General features: G+C 37.7%; 2 protein-coding genes across 3 annotated transcripts in view; one reads left to right on the top strand and one right to left on the bottom strand.

The window, feature by feature from the left end:
- si:dkey-233k19.3 (dynein axonemal heavy chain 11) overlaps positions 1 to 8,865 on the top strand; it is a 144,784-nt gene extending 135,919 nt beyond the window's left edge. Inside the window, exons 77-81 of the mRNA XM_067449867.1 lie at positions 609 to 791; positions 5,248 to 5,363; positions 5,462 to 5,574; positions 5,656 to 5,796; positions 5,877 to 8,865. Coding sequence (XP_067305968.1) covers positions 609 to 791; positions 5,248 to 5,363; positions 5,462 to 5,574; positions 5,656 to 5,796; positions 5,877 to 6,124 — 801 coding nt within the window. The 3' untranslated portion in view covers positions 6,125 to 8,865. The remainder of the gene's footprint in view (positions 1 to 608; positions 792 to 5,247; positions 5,364 to 5,461; positions 5,575 to 5,655; positions 5,797 to 5,876) is intronic.
- Positions 8,866 to 11,887: 3,022 nt separating this feature from the next.
- Positions 11,888 to 14,195, bottom strand: part of rapgef5b (Rap guanine nucleotide exchange factor (GEF) 5b) — a 92,957-nt gene continuing 90,649 nt past the window's right edge. For both annotated transcript variants that reach the window (XM_067449056.1, XM_067449057.1), the window contains one exon: positions 11,888 to 13,202. In XM_067449056.1, coding sequence (XP_067305157.1) covers positions 13,084 to 13,202 — 119 coding nt within the window. In that variant the 3' untranslated portion in view covers positions 11,888 to 13,083. The remainder of the gene's footprint in view (positions 13,203 to 14,195) is intronic.

Genomic DNA, 14,195 nt, shown 5'->3' with positions numbered 1-14,195 from the left:
AATTATTTTATATATATTTTAATATTTAAAAATGTTTGTGTGTTCCTGCGCATCCCTGTTTATAATAAGCAGAATGTACATGCTTTATATTGCAATAAAAAAATATTGCAGCATTGACTTTAGACCAGGTTTTTGTTGGTCAATGGTACAGTTGATTTCAGTTGCCTCAAAATAGTAATGTGCCAACAATGCATCCATGAGAGAACAGATGGGTGAGTCCGTTAGCTATTTAAACAACATGGTGCTGGACGTGAAAATGATAACTGTGTCGGGCTGAAACTAGCACAAAAAAAAAAAAAACCTTTCGTCGCATTGCACTGGGTATATACTGTAATAGGGCCTACTGTGTAAAAGGGACCATTAAAATGAATTGAAACCGATGAGGCTATATGGTTTATTGGATAATAAAAAGTTGCTGTCTTTACATTGTAGGCGATTTTGATCTGCTTATGGATTTCTGTGTTCTTTATAGTACCTTAGTTTTCTTCCGCTTTCTCCTAATGAATAAACAATGTTTAAAAAGGTTCTCCTATATGGGATCAGCCTGCCTGTATTTAGAGTGTATAACTACAATGCATGCTAATTTTTTCTTCTTCTTCCTTGCTCAGGTGAAGATTGTGCTGGATGACATGCTGGAGAAGTTACCTGAGGAGTACAATCTGCCAGAGCTCATGTCTAAGACAGTTGAGAGGAGCCCGTACATCCTGGTGTGCCTGCAGGAGTGTGAGCGGATGAATCTGCTGCTGGCAGAGATACACAGATCCTTAAAAGAGCTGGACATGGGACTAAAGGTAGGAGCCAGACAAAACAATCAGTGCGGTTAATCCCTGATTATTCAGAAGCTGTTGCATTTGAATACTGCGCCTCATGAATTTCTTAACTCATTTTTTACCCAACTAAATAATGTGTGAAAGTGTCCTCCAAATGGCAGAATGTAAATGAATTAATCTTATTACGATAAAGGTATTGCTCATTAATAATAATTAGGTAACGATGATTTTGCTTATATGTATCCTCTTTGAATAGTCTGACAATAATTTTTTAGACAAATCTTTTTATTGAATTTTCCAAACATTTAAACAACAATGACAATAACAAATTAAAATGTTAATACAACATTGCAACCGTTATATGAAACAAAACCAACAAACAAACAAACAAAACCACTGGGTGTGGGGGGGGGGGGGGGATTGGGAGGGGAGCTAACAGTTAGTGTTTGGGTTGAATCTATCTTCAAAATATGAAAGGAAAGGCCTCCAGACTTTAAAAAATTTGTTGACAGAGCCTTGCATGGAATGTCTCAGTTTCTCTAACTTTAAATATGTCATGACATTTTCTACCCATTTAATGTGTGTTGGTGGTTTATTTGACTTCCATTTTAGAAGTATTAGTCGTCGAGCCAACAAAGAAGAAAAAGCCAGTGCATCTGACTGACCTGGTGGTAGTGAGAGGTTCTCAGATGTCACACCAAATATTACTAATGTGGGATCCGGTTTTATCTCCTTTCCACACATGTATGAAAACGTCTCAAACACAGCAGACCAGAATGGTCCAAGAGCTGGGCATGTCCAAAACATATGACCCAAAGTGGCCTCTTTGACATCTAACACATGTTGGGTCTATTTCTGGAAATATTCTTGCCAGTTTACTTCTAGAAAAGTGTAGCCTATGGATTATCTTAAATTGCAGTAGTCCGTGTCTGACACAAATGGATGTCGAATGAATTCTCCTAATGGCTGATTGCCAGACTGTTTCTTCAACTGCACTTCCCAAATCCTCTTCCCATTGTCTCTTTAAAAAATCTAAAGATGGAGAGGCCGCTCTTTGGATCAAACTGTATACTGTTGATATCAGACCTCGTTCAGATATACTCAAGTCAAAGAGCTCCTCAATCCAGCAATGAGGAGGAGGGGCCGAAAGGGTATTCAAATATTTTTTGGCTAGACTTCGCACTTGCAGATATCTATAAAAATTAGATTTGGGAATATCAAATGCTTTGGTCATATGATCAAAAGAGACAAAACTACCACCCTGAAAAAAATCCCTTACACACCTGAGTCCCTTTCTAAACCATGCCTGGAAAGCATGATCAATAAGGGATGGTGGAAACAGTGCATTGGAAGTAATGGGTAATAAGGAAAGTGCTTGTTTTTGCTTAAAGTGTGACCTAAACTGAGCCCATATTTTTAGAGAGCTAGTCACCAATGGGTTGCTTGTCAGATGTTTTCTGTTGAGTGGTAGTGGGCCACAAAGCATTGAGAACAGCGAGATTGGACCACAAGATGTTTGTTCCATCTCCACCCAAACAGGTTTATTCTCCTGATCCAAATTTCCTGCCCAATAAATAACTTTATCAATATTACATGACCAGTAATAATACAGAAAGTTGGGCAATGCCAGTCCCCCTTCATCCTTCTGTCTTTCTAAAAATGCTTTTCGGATTCTCGGAATGCTTTTATTCCATATGAAGGAAGATAAAAGTTTGTCTAACTCCTTAAAGGAAGATTTGGGGATAAACAATGGGACATTTTGAAATAAAAATAAAAACCTTGGTAGAACAGACATCTTAATTGTGTTTATTCTGCCTGCCAGTGAGATAGGTAATAAGGACCATCGGTTTAAATCTTTTTTAGTGTTTTCCATCAATACAGTGAAATTACATTTATATAGCTCTTTGAATGTACTTGTCACTGAAATTCCCAAATACTTAAAAGAATCGTGAGTTGTTTTGAATGGGAATTTTTTGAGGTCTAACTGCTTTGCCTCATTATTAATTGGGAATAATATACTTTTATTAAAATTTATCTTATATCCTGATATTCCCCCAAAACTGTTTATAAGTTCTATCGCTTTAGGTATGGACATGTCTGGGTTGGATATATAAATTATGAGGTCATCTGCATACAGCGAAATCTTGTGGGTGCTCCCACCTCTAGTTATACCCAGCAGATCTACCTCCTTCCTTAAAGCTATAGCTAGGGGTTCTATTGCTATGTTAAATAAGAGTGGTGACAGGGGGCAGCCCTGCCTTGTACCCCTGTGCAGACGAAAATAATCTGATATTACCCTATTGGTTCTTATACAAGCAGTTGGATGTGAATAGAGTATACTGATCCAAGTGCAAAAACTGGATCCAAAACCAAAGTGTTTTAGAGCTGTAAACAAATACATGTATTCTATGCGGTCAAAGGCTTTATGTGCGTCTAATGACAACAGAACCTCTGGTAGTCGTGAGCTACCTTGTGAATAAAGTATATTGAAAAGTCTTCTGAGATTACTTGAGAGCTGCCGTCCAGGTATGAACCCAGTCTGGTCTTGATGAATAATAGATTGCATGACAGGATTCAACCTCATTGCTAAAACCTTAGCTAGTATCTTATAATCATTTGAAAGCAAACTTATAGGGCGATATGAATCGCATTTTAGACGATCTTTACCTTTTTTGTGTACAACTGTAATAATAGCCTGAGACATTGTTGATGGTAAAAAAATTTGCTCAGTTATTTCCTTAAACACCTCTTTCAAAATAGGGGATAATTTTCCTGAAAACTTTTTATAGAATTCAATTATAAACCCATCGGGGCCAGGTGCTTTTCCACTTTTCATTTGTTTAATAGCTTGTTCTATCTCTACAGTTGATATAGATTGTTCAAGATTGGCTTTATTTTGTTCACTGATGGTAGGTATTTCTAATTTGGCGAAAAAACTTGCCATATTCGCCTTGTCACATGGTTCTGATGTATACAATTCCTCATAGAAATTTTTAAACTGCTTGTTAATATTCAATTGGTCTGCGGTTACTCCATTTGCTGTCTGAATTTCAGCTATGTAATTAGCTTCAGCTGTTTGTCTCAGGTGGTGCGAGAGCAGCTTGCTAGCCCTTTCACCATATTCAAATTCTCGCTGTTTAGATCTCAAATAGAGCGCCTCCTCTGCCTCTGTAGTCAGGTTATCTAATTCTGACTGTAATACTCCTCTCTCCTTATATAGAGTATCAGTGGGGGTTCTAGAATGTTCTTGATCTATATCATTTATCCTTGAGATAATCTGATTAATCCTCTCCATTCTTTTTTTCCTCATTGCTACACTGTATGAAATTATTTGGCCTCTTAAAAAGGCCTTCATTGTCTCCCAGAGGATGCAGTGAGTCATACCCGGTGTGCGGTTTGTTTCAAAGAAGTAGTCTATCTGATTAGATAAGAAATCAACAAACTTCTCATCCGTCAATAATCTGGAATTAAATCTCCACATACCCTGGGGTGGAATGTTATTAGGAAAGCAGAGAGTCATCAGTACGGGGCTATGGTCAGAAATTACTATACCTGTGTATTCACATGATCTAAGTAGTGGTAACATTCTCTTGTCTATAAAGATGAAATCAATCCTAGAATAAATCTGATGCGCTGCAGAAAAAAAAGAATATTGCCTAGATGTCGGATTCTTATATTTCCATGCGTCGATCAAGCCATAAGTTTGCATAAACTCAGTCTGACAATAATTTATATACTTAAAGCGATAGTTCACCCAAAAATGAAAATGGGGCCCATCAACTGTCAACTGGTTACCCATATTCTTCAAAATATCTTATTTTGTGCTCAGCAGAAGAAAGAAATTCATACAGGTTTGGAACAACTTGAGAGTGAGGCAGTGACTGAATTTGCATTTTTGGGTGAACTATTACTTCTCCATGGATTTCATTTAATTTTTATTTCTATCAGACATTACACATTTTTGCTACATTCAAATATTTCTACTATTAAAAAAGAAACCACAAAGAATGTAACATTGCTATCTCTTCATTCCCTGTGCCTGTGAATGATGTAATGTCATGCAGTTTTACAACCGTTTTGTCTTTTATACCCCTACAGACTTAACAAGGCTCAAGTACCACTAAACACTAAACCAGAAATGTTAATATATGTATAAAACTTAAAAAATGATATAATAAATTAAATAATTAAAATTAATGAATATTATTTAATATATTAATACATTAAGAAATTGATCATTTATAAACAAAACCCTCGTATTATATATTCAACTGCAAAATATCCCAAGTTAAAACTATTTATTTATATATATATATATATATATATATATATATATATATATATATATATATATATATATATATATATATATATATATATATAGCAGAATGTAAAAATCTACATTTTCTCAATTATATATGCACTTTTTTTCTCCTTTTTTTTTTTTAAATACAATGTGTTCTCTAACACATAACAGGGTGAATTGAGTCTTTCTTCAGACATGGAGCTGCTCCAAACGGCTCTATTCTACGATAGCGTTCCAGAGAGCTGGAGCAGGCTGGCATACCCTTCAACCAAAACACTGGCTCTGTGGTACACTAACCTTCATGTTATAGAAAAATTGAACAACTCTGTACCGTATGACATACGGTAGGCTTGAGTGATGAGGTCTGCAAAATCATATTCTGCAGGTTTAGTGACATTCTAGCTCAGTGTCGGGAGTTGGACACGTGGACTCAAGACTTTGTGTTTCCTGCCGTGGTTTGGATCTCAGGATTCTTCAGTCCTCAATCATTTCTCACAGGTGAGACAAATGCACACATTAACACACACATACATAAAGAGATCGAGCTGTCATTGTGCTGACAATGTTTTGTTTTATTAGCGATTCTGCAGAGTATAGCCCGAAAAAACAAGTGGCCTTTAGACAGGATGAGTCTGTCTGTGGACGTCACCAAAAAAACCAAGGATGATTATGGGCATCCTCCTCGAGAGGGAGCGTACATCCATGGACTCTACATAGAGGGTGAGTATGAACTCTATTCTGAAGTGAATTTCGTGTTTGTGTGGATGAATGATAGACGACTATCTGGGTTCGTACCACAGGTGCTCGCTGGGATAGCTCCTCCGGCTTGTTATCAGAGGCTGTTTTGAAGGAGTTGACTACGGCCATGCCAGTGCTGTACATACGTGCTGTGCCCACCGACCAGCAGGATGTGAAGAACACCTACGAGTGCCCAGTGTACCGCACCAAACTCCGTGGCCCCACCTACATCTGGAGCTTCCATCTCAAAACACCCCAACCACCTGCAAAGTGGGTACTGGCAGGAGCGGCTCTGCTTCTCTCTGTGTAATGAAAGACCAACTTCATTACGCCCATAGAGGAGGTTCTTATATAAACAGTATGGCGTTGATAGAACCATAATTTTAGCTCAAATAATTAAAGCTATTTTTTATGTAATTAGTTTTGTTTACATATATAGTTGTGAATTTATCAAACGCGCAAAATTGGAGTACAGCATAAAACATTTACTAATAAAGTACCGTTCCCATCCCATGTGTTCAAGAGAACAAAATTGCCGCTTCCTGAGAAAATACTGCAATCGGAGAAGCCACTGTGGCTCTTTTTTCATGAGCTAATTGCGTCTCAGAGCACAGAGATGAAACGCAATAACAAATGCTGTCATGTTTTCTTGCGTTCAGAGGCGGATGGCTGGTGTTTGGGAATGCTAGGTTCTTATATCAAACCATTTTGATGAAAGACTTGGACTCGGGCCTTTCAGAATAGTCAAACCAACATTTAAGATGCCGTGCAATGCAACTTGTGCGCTGGTTGGTCAAGTTATGCCATCTCATATGATCTGTTGAAGTCACATGACTCTTTTTCTTGCGCATCGCATCATTTATTTGTTAAATCTGTTTTCATCATATGTGCATGTATAAAAAAAACAAATCCGCCTCAAGTTTTTTTTTTTTTTTTTTTTTGCGCATCGGTTCCATCCAGTGTTTTTTTTAACACAATATCCCACAATGTGCATAGAAATAGGTAGACAGAAACATTGCTAATGTAAAGTTAAATGCATATTTAATGAATGAATATTATATTTTAATCAGTGAAACAATGTATGTACTGGTATTATGATTTTGTCTGATGCAGGGCTGCATCAGACACGTCTCTCTTTTTTCATTGTCTTGGTTCGTCCATCTTTGCATCTGCTGTGTGATTGGGCCGCTTATAATGTGTATTTGATAACGCAACATGCACCAGCCATCTTCCTATAAAGAGAAGTGATTATAAACCAGCTGTTGTAAAAAGTAAAATTAGAAAACTATTATTATTATTATAATTTTATAGTCATATTGATATACGAGTCTTTTTTGCATTGTCCATTTCACTGAAATAGGAGATCATAAGTCTGAGTGGACGTTCATGACATGCGGAGCCCCACAAGGGTCAATTCTTGCACCACTCCTGTTTAACCTGTATATGCTGCCACTGAGCCAAATAATGAGAAAAAACCATATTTCTTACCACAGCTATGCTGACGATACTCAGATCTACTTAGCACTATCACCTAATGACTACAGCCCCATTGACTCCCTGTGCAAATGCATTGATGAAGTTAACAACTGGATGTGCCAAAACTATCTTCAGTTAAACAAAGACAAAACCGAAATCACTACATTTGGAAACAAAGATGACATTCTCAAGGTGAACGCATATCTCAAGGCTAAAGGCCTGATAACAAAAAAATCAAGTCAGGAATCTTGGAGTGATCTTGGAATCAGACCTGAGATTCAGTAGTCATGTCAATGTAATAACTAAATCAGTATACTATCATCTGAAAAAATATTGCAAAAATTAGATGTTTTGTCTCCAGGCAAGACTTAGAGAAACTCGTTCATGCTTTCATCACCAGTAGGGTGGACTATTGTAATGGCCTTCTCACCTGCCTTCCCAAAAAGACCATTAGACAGCTTCAGCTCATACAGAACGCTGCTGCCAGGATTCTGAGCAGAACCAGAAAATATGACCATATCACACCAGTCCTCAGGTCTTTACACTGGCTTCCAGTTACATCTAGGATCAATTTTAAAGTTCTACTACTTGTTTATAAATCACTCAATGACCTAGGACCTCAATACATCGCAGATATGCTGATTAAATACAAACTCAACAGATCACTTAGATCAGCAGGATCAAGTCAGTTAGAAATACCAAGAGTTCACTCAAAGCAAGGCCTTTAGCTATTATGCCAGCCATAGTTGAAACCAGCTTCCTGAACAGATCAGATGTGCTCCAACAGTAGCCACATTCAAATCCAGACTCAAAACACATCTGTTCAGCTGTGCGTTTACTGAATGAGCCCTGAGCCACTGTATGTCCAACTGATTGCACCCTATCTTATCTCGTTATTCTTTTTATAATTTAGTTTTAGTTTACCTTTGTTCTTATCTTTGGTTATTGTTATTTGATATGTTCATTTGAGTTAAATATGATGAGTGAAAACTGGGTTTAATGGAAATAGTTAGTTTGACAATAAGGTTTGAGTATGTGGAAATCTGTGGAGGGTATGATGAGTAAAAATGAGTTTAACAAGAAGATTCCTGAGTAAAAATCTGAGAATAGTGATTAAAATGGATGTTATGAACGTGTTTGAGAAAGAAATGAAGGAGAGGTGTTTCTAATAAAGATGGTAAATGTATGTAGGCTGAAAACTGAAGGATGTTTTATTTTTATATCAGACCCCTATTGTGGATCTGACCAATTTATTTTATTATTAAATTATCTTTACAACTGTTTTAACTATCCTTGTTTTTACACATGGTATTCTTTTTTCTCATGCATATGTTACCACTATTTTAATTAATTTCCATGTAAAGCACTTTGAATTGCCATGTGCTATACAAATAAACTTGCCTTGCCTTGCCATCCTGGAGGAGTTGGACTGCCTGTGCAATCTCTGTAGGGTCCAGGTATCGTCTCATGCTACCAGTAGTGTCGCTGACCCTAGCCAAATGCAAAAACTGGTGAAAAAGAGTCAGAAAAGATGAGTTTGGGGGAAAACATTTTTTTCAGTGGCCTCCACCTGTAAAACCATTCCTGTTTTGGGGGTTGTCTCATTGTTTCCTAGCCTGACAAGCCAGACACACATCAAGATGTTTGGTCACTCACCATTGACAAGGCTCAATCCAAGGGGCGGGATAAACGGTTGTCTTTCAAACTCCCTCTGCACGCGATAGGATAGGGCTACAACCAACCAGAGCAACGAAGGTGAAGCAGAGCTTGTTGACAGATTAAACATTCGCCGTATCCGGTCGGCTAAACTCCGGACACATCTTCCCTTCTTTAAAATGACTTTAGTGCAGTTCTTTTCTCAGAGAGGGGGGTTACAGAAAAATCACAATTTGACTTTCCCCCCAAATTGTGCAGGCCTAGTCTGATAACTAAAAATATAACAAAAATTGTACACAAAATCAAAATACAATAGAAAATGTAATTATTGTAATAAGTATTGTACTGTAAGTATTAACGTTGACGTTGTTATTAACTTAATTAAATGTAAAGCAGCTCAGTGTCCAGTGAGTGACACAATCTCCTGGAGTGCCACACAATGAGAGAGTCCCAGTAGATTATGAACCAGGCTGATACTGATTTTCAATTGAGGTGTGTTTGACCTTCCTCTCCTGATGAATACAGATAGATCAGTATGATTCATCTCACGTCGGTACAGAAACCAATTTGTTATCATCTTTGAATGACACGCTTGGTCCATTTTTTCCCCTCACGACGTGATTTAATAACTTTTATAGTGTATTGCTGAACTGTTCAAATGCGATTTTGTTCAACAGTAGCTATTTTAAAAGGTATTAAACATAAAAATCTATGGCGTACACAATCACAAAACACACAACATCTGCTGCTGTGTTTGTCTGTATAGTTCCTTTCTATGACGCAGACCAGGAGACAAGAAAATGATATATCTGTCCCAGAGAGGGAAATGAGAGGTTAGCACAAGCTGTGGCGCTGTCCCTCCCCTCTCAGTGAGTCCAGCAGCGGCCTCACAGCAGGTAATAATGGCCCAGAACAGGATGGATCAGTAACTGTTTAGACAATTCGTCATCAGTTCTCACTGAGACAGCGGAGACGCACAGTAAGCCAATTGAGCGTACGAGAAGATTCACACTCTTAATGAGATCCAAGATCGAGTGTATTAACAAGTCACCATTTACAGACCACATGAAATCTTTTTTTGGCTTTGCAGGCTCCATAAGCTAATGTACTCTCTTAAAAGAGTATTAATACACTAAAAATGTATTAATTTCTGGCATTCATATTAAACAAAAAATAATAATTTTATTTTAATATGTTAGGCTTACTATATTTGATAATATACATTATATTGCCAAAAGTTTTAGGAAACCTGCCTTTGCATGCACATGAACTTTAATGACATCCCATTGTTAATCCGTAGGGTTTAATATGGAGTTGCCCACCCTTTGCAGCTATAACAGCTTCAACTCTTCTAGGAAGGCTTTCTACAAGATTTAGGAGTGTGTTTGGTCACTCCAGAGAACACGTCTCCACTGCTCTAGAGTCCAGTGGAGGCGTGCCTTACACCACTGCATCTGACGCTTTGCATTGCACTTGGTGATGTAAGGCTGGGATGCAGCTGCTCGGTCATGGAAACCCATTCCATGAAGCTCTCTAAACACTGTTCTTGAGCTAATCTGAAGGCCACACAAAGTTTAGAGGTCTGTAGCTATTGACTCTGCAGAAAGACGCTGACTTCTGCGTACTGTGTGCCTCAGCATGCACTGACCCCACTCTGTGACTTTACGTGGCCACTTCGTGGTCTACTACTTTCTACCACATTCACTGAGCTCCTGAGAGTGACCCATTCGTTCACAAATGTTTGTAGAAGCGTCTGCATGGCTAGGTGTTTGATTTTGTACACCTGTGGCCATAGAAGTGATTGGAACACCTGAATTGAATTATTTGGAGGGATGTCCCAATGCTTTTGGCAATATAGTATATATTGTATTATAAGTTATGATTGTATGGGAGTTGTGATCCCGTGAGAGAATTATACTGGAAGTTTCTGTAGCCACTGAGATTTTATCAAAACTACGAGCAATACTTTTACAAACAATAATGTTCACAGCTGCAAATTAGAAACTATAGGTTGTTTTAACAAAAAACAGCTCGAGCCATTCAAATTCCCCTCATTCCCACTGTTCTATTTCAATAGGAAATGTTAACACACAAAGGAAAACTGTGCTCGTCAGACTCAGAGAACTGGAGATTCACCCAGAGTCAAAAGCAAAAGATTAAACTTTTCAGAAATTAAAATCTACAGGTAACACTAATACACACTAAATACAGTCACACAATGCTGCTGTTGTTAACTTGAACAATTTGAGAACACAGTAAAAACAATAATTTACACGGTTTGATGTGAGATGATTTAGTGCATGATTTCTTTTTAGTGCATGATTTATTGTAGGCTAATGCCTTTTTTTCCTCCGTTGGTCAGAACAAAAGTGGCAGACACGTTACTTGCTTGTTCAGATGTAATTTTCCAGTGAAAATTCTTATTTTGGTCCTACTTCCAAGACGTACAATCTGTGATTCCGAAGTATTCACAGCCACAAAAACTCCTCAAAACATTAAATTGTTCTGCGCTGAGGAGCCTTGCAGATGCACAACCCACGTAAAGATGATGATTCCACAAATATGCGGTGCATTTTCAGACAACTGCCAGCCCAGGGTGTCGAAATACTATTGGGTAAATTAACAGTGGGCGGGATCACAGACCAAAACAAAAACATACATTCCGACACTAAACGCGCGTTGTTTTTCAGAGAAATAAGTATTTTAACTTGGCATGTTTTCTTAATCTATGTAAACATATTATTGTATGTTAATGCTTTAGTACAGTCAAAAACAATTACACTCAACAGGACTTAGGAATGTCTGTCAGTTCACATTCCTACCGCTAGGTGGAAGTAAGTGTCTAGTTTACATTTTGAAAGATTGTAATATTCAAAGCAAGGCAAACTATGATGCAGATGATGTATTTTACAGCATGGGCACACACAAAAAAGAAACGCCGTGGATTTTATTTTTCTTTAATGTCAGGCTCTTAGTAAAGAAAACTAGTGCAAACAGCAGCTACAGTCAGTCACTGCTAACATTTTTTTTTCTGAAGGTGAGATCTACACCTTTCTATTGCTTTATGGCCTGTTTTTTGTTTTATTATCATTTATTTAAAAAAAAAAAGTCTTAATATTTACAGAGTTCACATATTATGAACCTCACAGACATTATCAGACTGGTCCATCAATGGCGTCGCCAAATCCTTCAGACCATCTGAACACATTTACATTACATTCCTTTGTATTTAAAACCTTGGTGTTTTCTTCCCTTCTGAATCAGGGACAACTTTGTTGTTCAATAAATATCTTAATGTCTCACAAGTGAAAGTACAACTTACACAAGAAATCTTTGCATTTGCTTTTCACAAGCACCATCTAGTGTAAGCCATTACAGATCCTTTGACCACAGTTGTGTCAAACAGTCTTTCCAATGACGTTAGTCCAGAATTATTTCTGCAAAATAAATTGCATATCTTTTCTTAAAGATATGCATTATTTAAAGATGTCCTTATAGTGTGTGCAAGTTCAACGAATGGTCGCTTTATTCTAGAGTTCTACTTCTTGCTTCTGGTAGCGATGCTGTACCTAAAATACAGTGTGCTGCCTTGAGATATTTTTCTGATTGTCTACAAATACTTTGTTGGACGTGATCTAAAAATGCATTCAATTGTTTTATGATTTGTGCATGTAACTCAAATTTGGAGTACATATGAATGAAGATTATTTTCTCATATATGCATATGCTAAAAAAGATCCACTGGCTTGATTCATTAAACTACTCTGCCTCAAAACAACTAAAACTTTGTCCTACACTACTGAGTGAAAGTCTGCTGTAGAAAAACAACTGATTCTCAACATGCGGTGTCTGTACTGGATCACTGTAATGTTTCATTCATGTTGCAACTGTTCTGTAGATTTCAGAAGCCATTTTTTTATTTCACAGTCTTGCACGATTCAGCTTCTTTCTTCCTTTCACATCATTGATCTTGTAGAGATTTCTTTGGCTGTACGATACACTCGATACGATCTGCTCGGTGTGGTTGGTGTGAGTGTGTCTCCCCCTTGTGGAGGACTTACTTATCCCAGTCTTCTGTAAGAGGGAGGATGTTGTCCCGTATGGTTCAGTAGTTGATTTAGGATGTATGGAGTTGTTCTATGTCCTGGGCTCTAGTCTGTGTGAGAGCTCAAACAGAGTCTGTTGATTGTCGATGACGTGCAGGTAATTGATGTACGTTCTCACTTCCACACTGTCCTTCTGGGAAAACATGTTTCCTGATGGACAAAAGCAAAAAATCATTATTAGAACCTATAGAATCAACACAACAGAAGTGAGGCTGACTTTCAGTGTTCAAAACCCCTAAACTGGGACAAACTACTTTCTTTCTTTTTTAAGTGTAGAGACAGATTTGGGTTATGCATTAATATACACAGACCTGTGTGTGTGTTCAAATTTAAGTGGAAGTGTGCCATTGTTTTAAACACAAAAATACGTTCTGCTATCCAGGTTTGATCATTCCAGAAATCCAGAAATCATTCCGGTCAATGTCAGTAAAGATTACGGCCACTTTTACCTTCTGTAAAAATGTCCAGAAAAATTACCTCAGACCTTAAAATGTGCTTTTATGCGTATGTAAATATTCCCTTATTTCCTGTTTAAATGTAGTTTTTCTAGTATGGGGACGCAAGGCGGTGGGACAAGTCTTTGGCAAACCTCAAGTGTGTTCTGCTTACCATTCAGATATAAAAAAAAGGTTGAAAGCATTTGTCAGGGGCACATAACTTCTTTTAGCTTTAGGTAAGTGCCTATTACCAACAAAATCCAATCAGAATTTAATTAAACTGGTATATATAGCTTATATAGATTATGTGTTTGCGCAAGTGATAAAAGGAAGCAACTTAATACACACATGACAACAGGGAGGAGACGCGCTGTGTAAATCAAGTTACTCCTCGCACTTCTGCTAGTTTTACTGAGATTTCTTATCCCGTGCAAGTTGGCATGTTACAGACGTCCTGTTGGAAAATTACATAACTTAATTTACCCTTGTAAAATGAATCCTGATTTTCCTGAGAAGTGCAAACACTGTGGCACTATCAAAACGTTTTGGTTGTTGGAGCAGTCCGACCAGCAACAGCAACATTAGCTCAACCAATGGCACGAGTTTTGGGGCGTGATTATCAGTTTGCCTGGCTAATAGGAGATGGTGGGGTAAATGTTTGGGGAAACGTGTTTGAGACAGTACATTTTTTTGAAATTCCATTTAG

The sequence above is a fragment of the Pseudorasbora parva genome, chromosome 7, assembly GCF_024679245.1.
Source record: "Pseudorasbora parva isolate DD20220531a chromosome 7, ASM2467924v1, whole genome shotgun sequence".
NCBI classification, from domain to species: Eukaryota; Metazoa; Chordata; class Actinopteri; order Cypriniformes; family Gobionidae; genus Pseudorasbora; species Pseudorasbora parva.
Note: the sequence above shows the minus strand (reverse complement) of the source record. Positions and strands in the feature narration are given on the sequence as shown.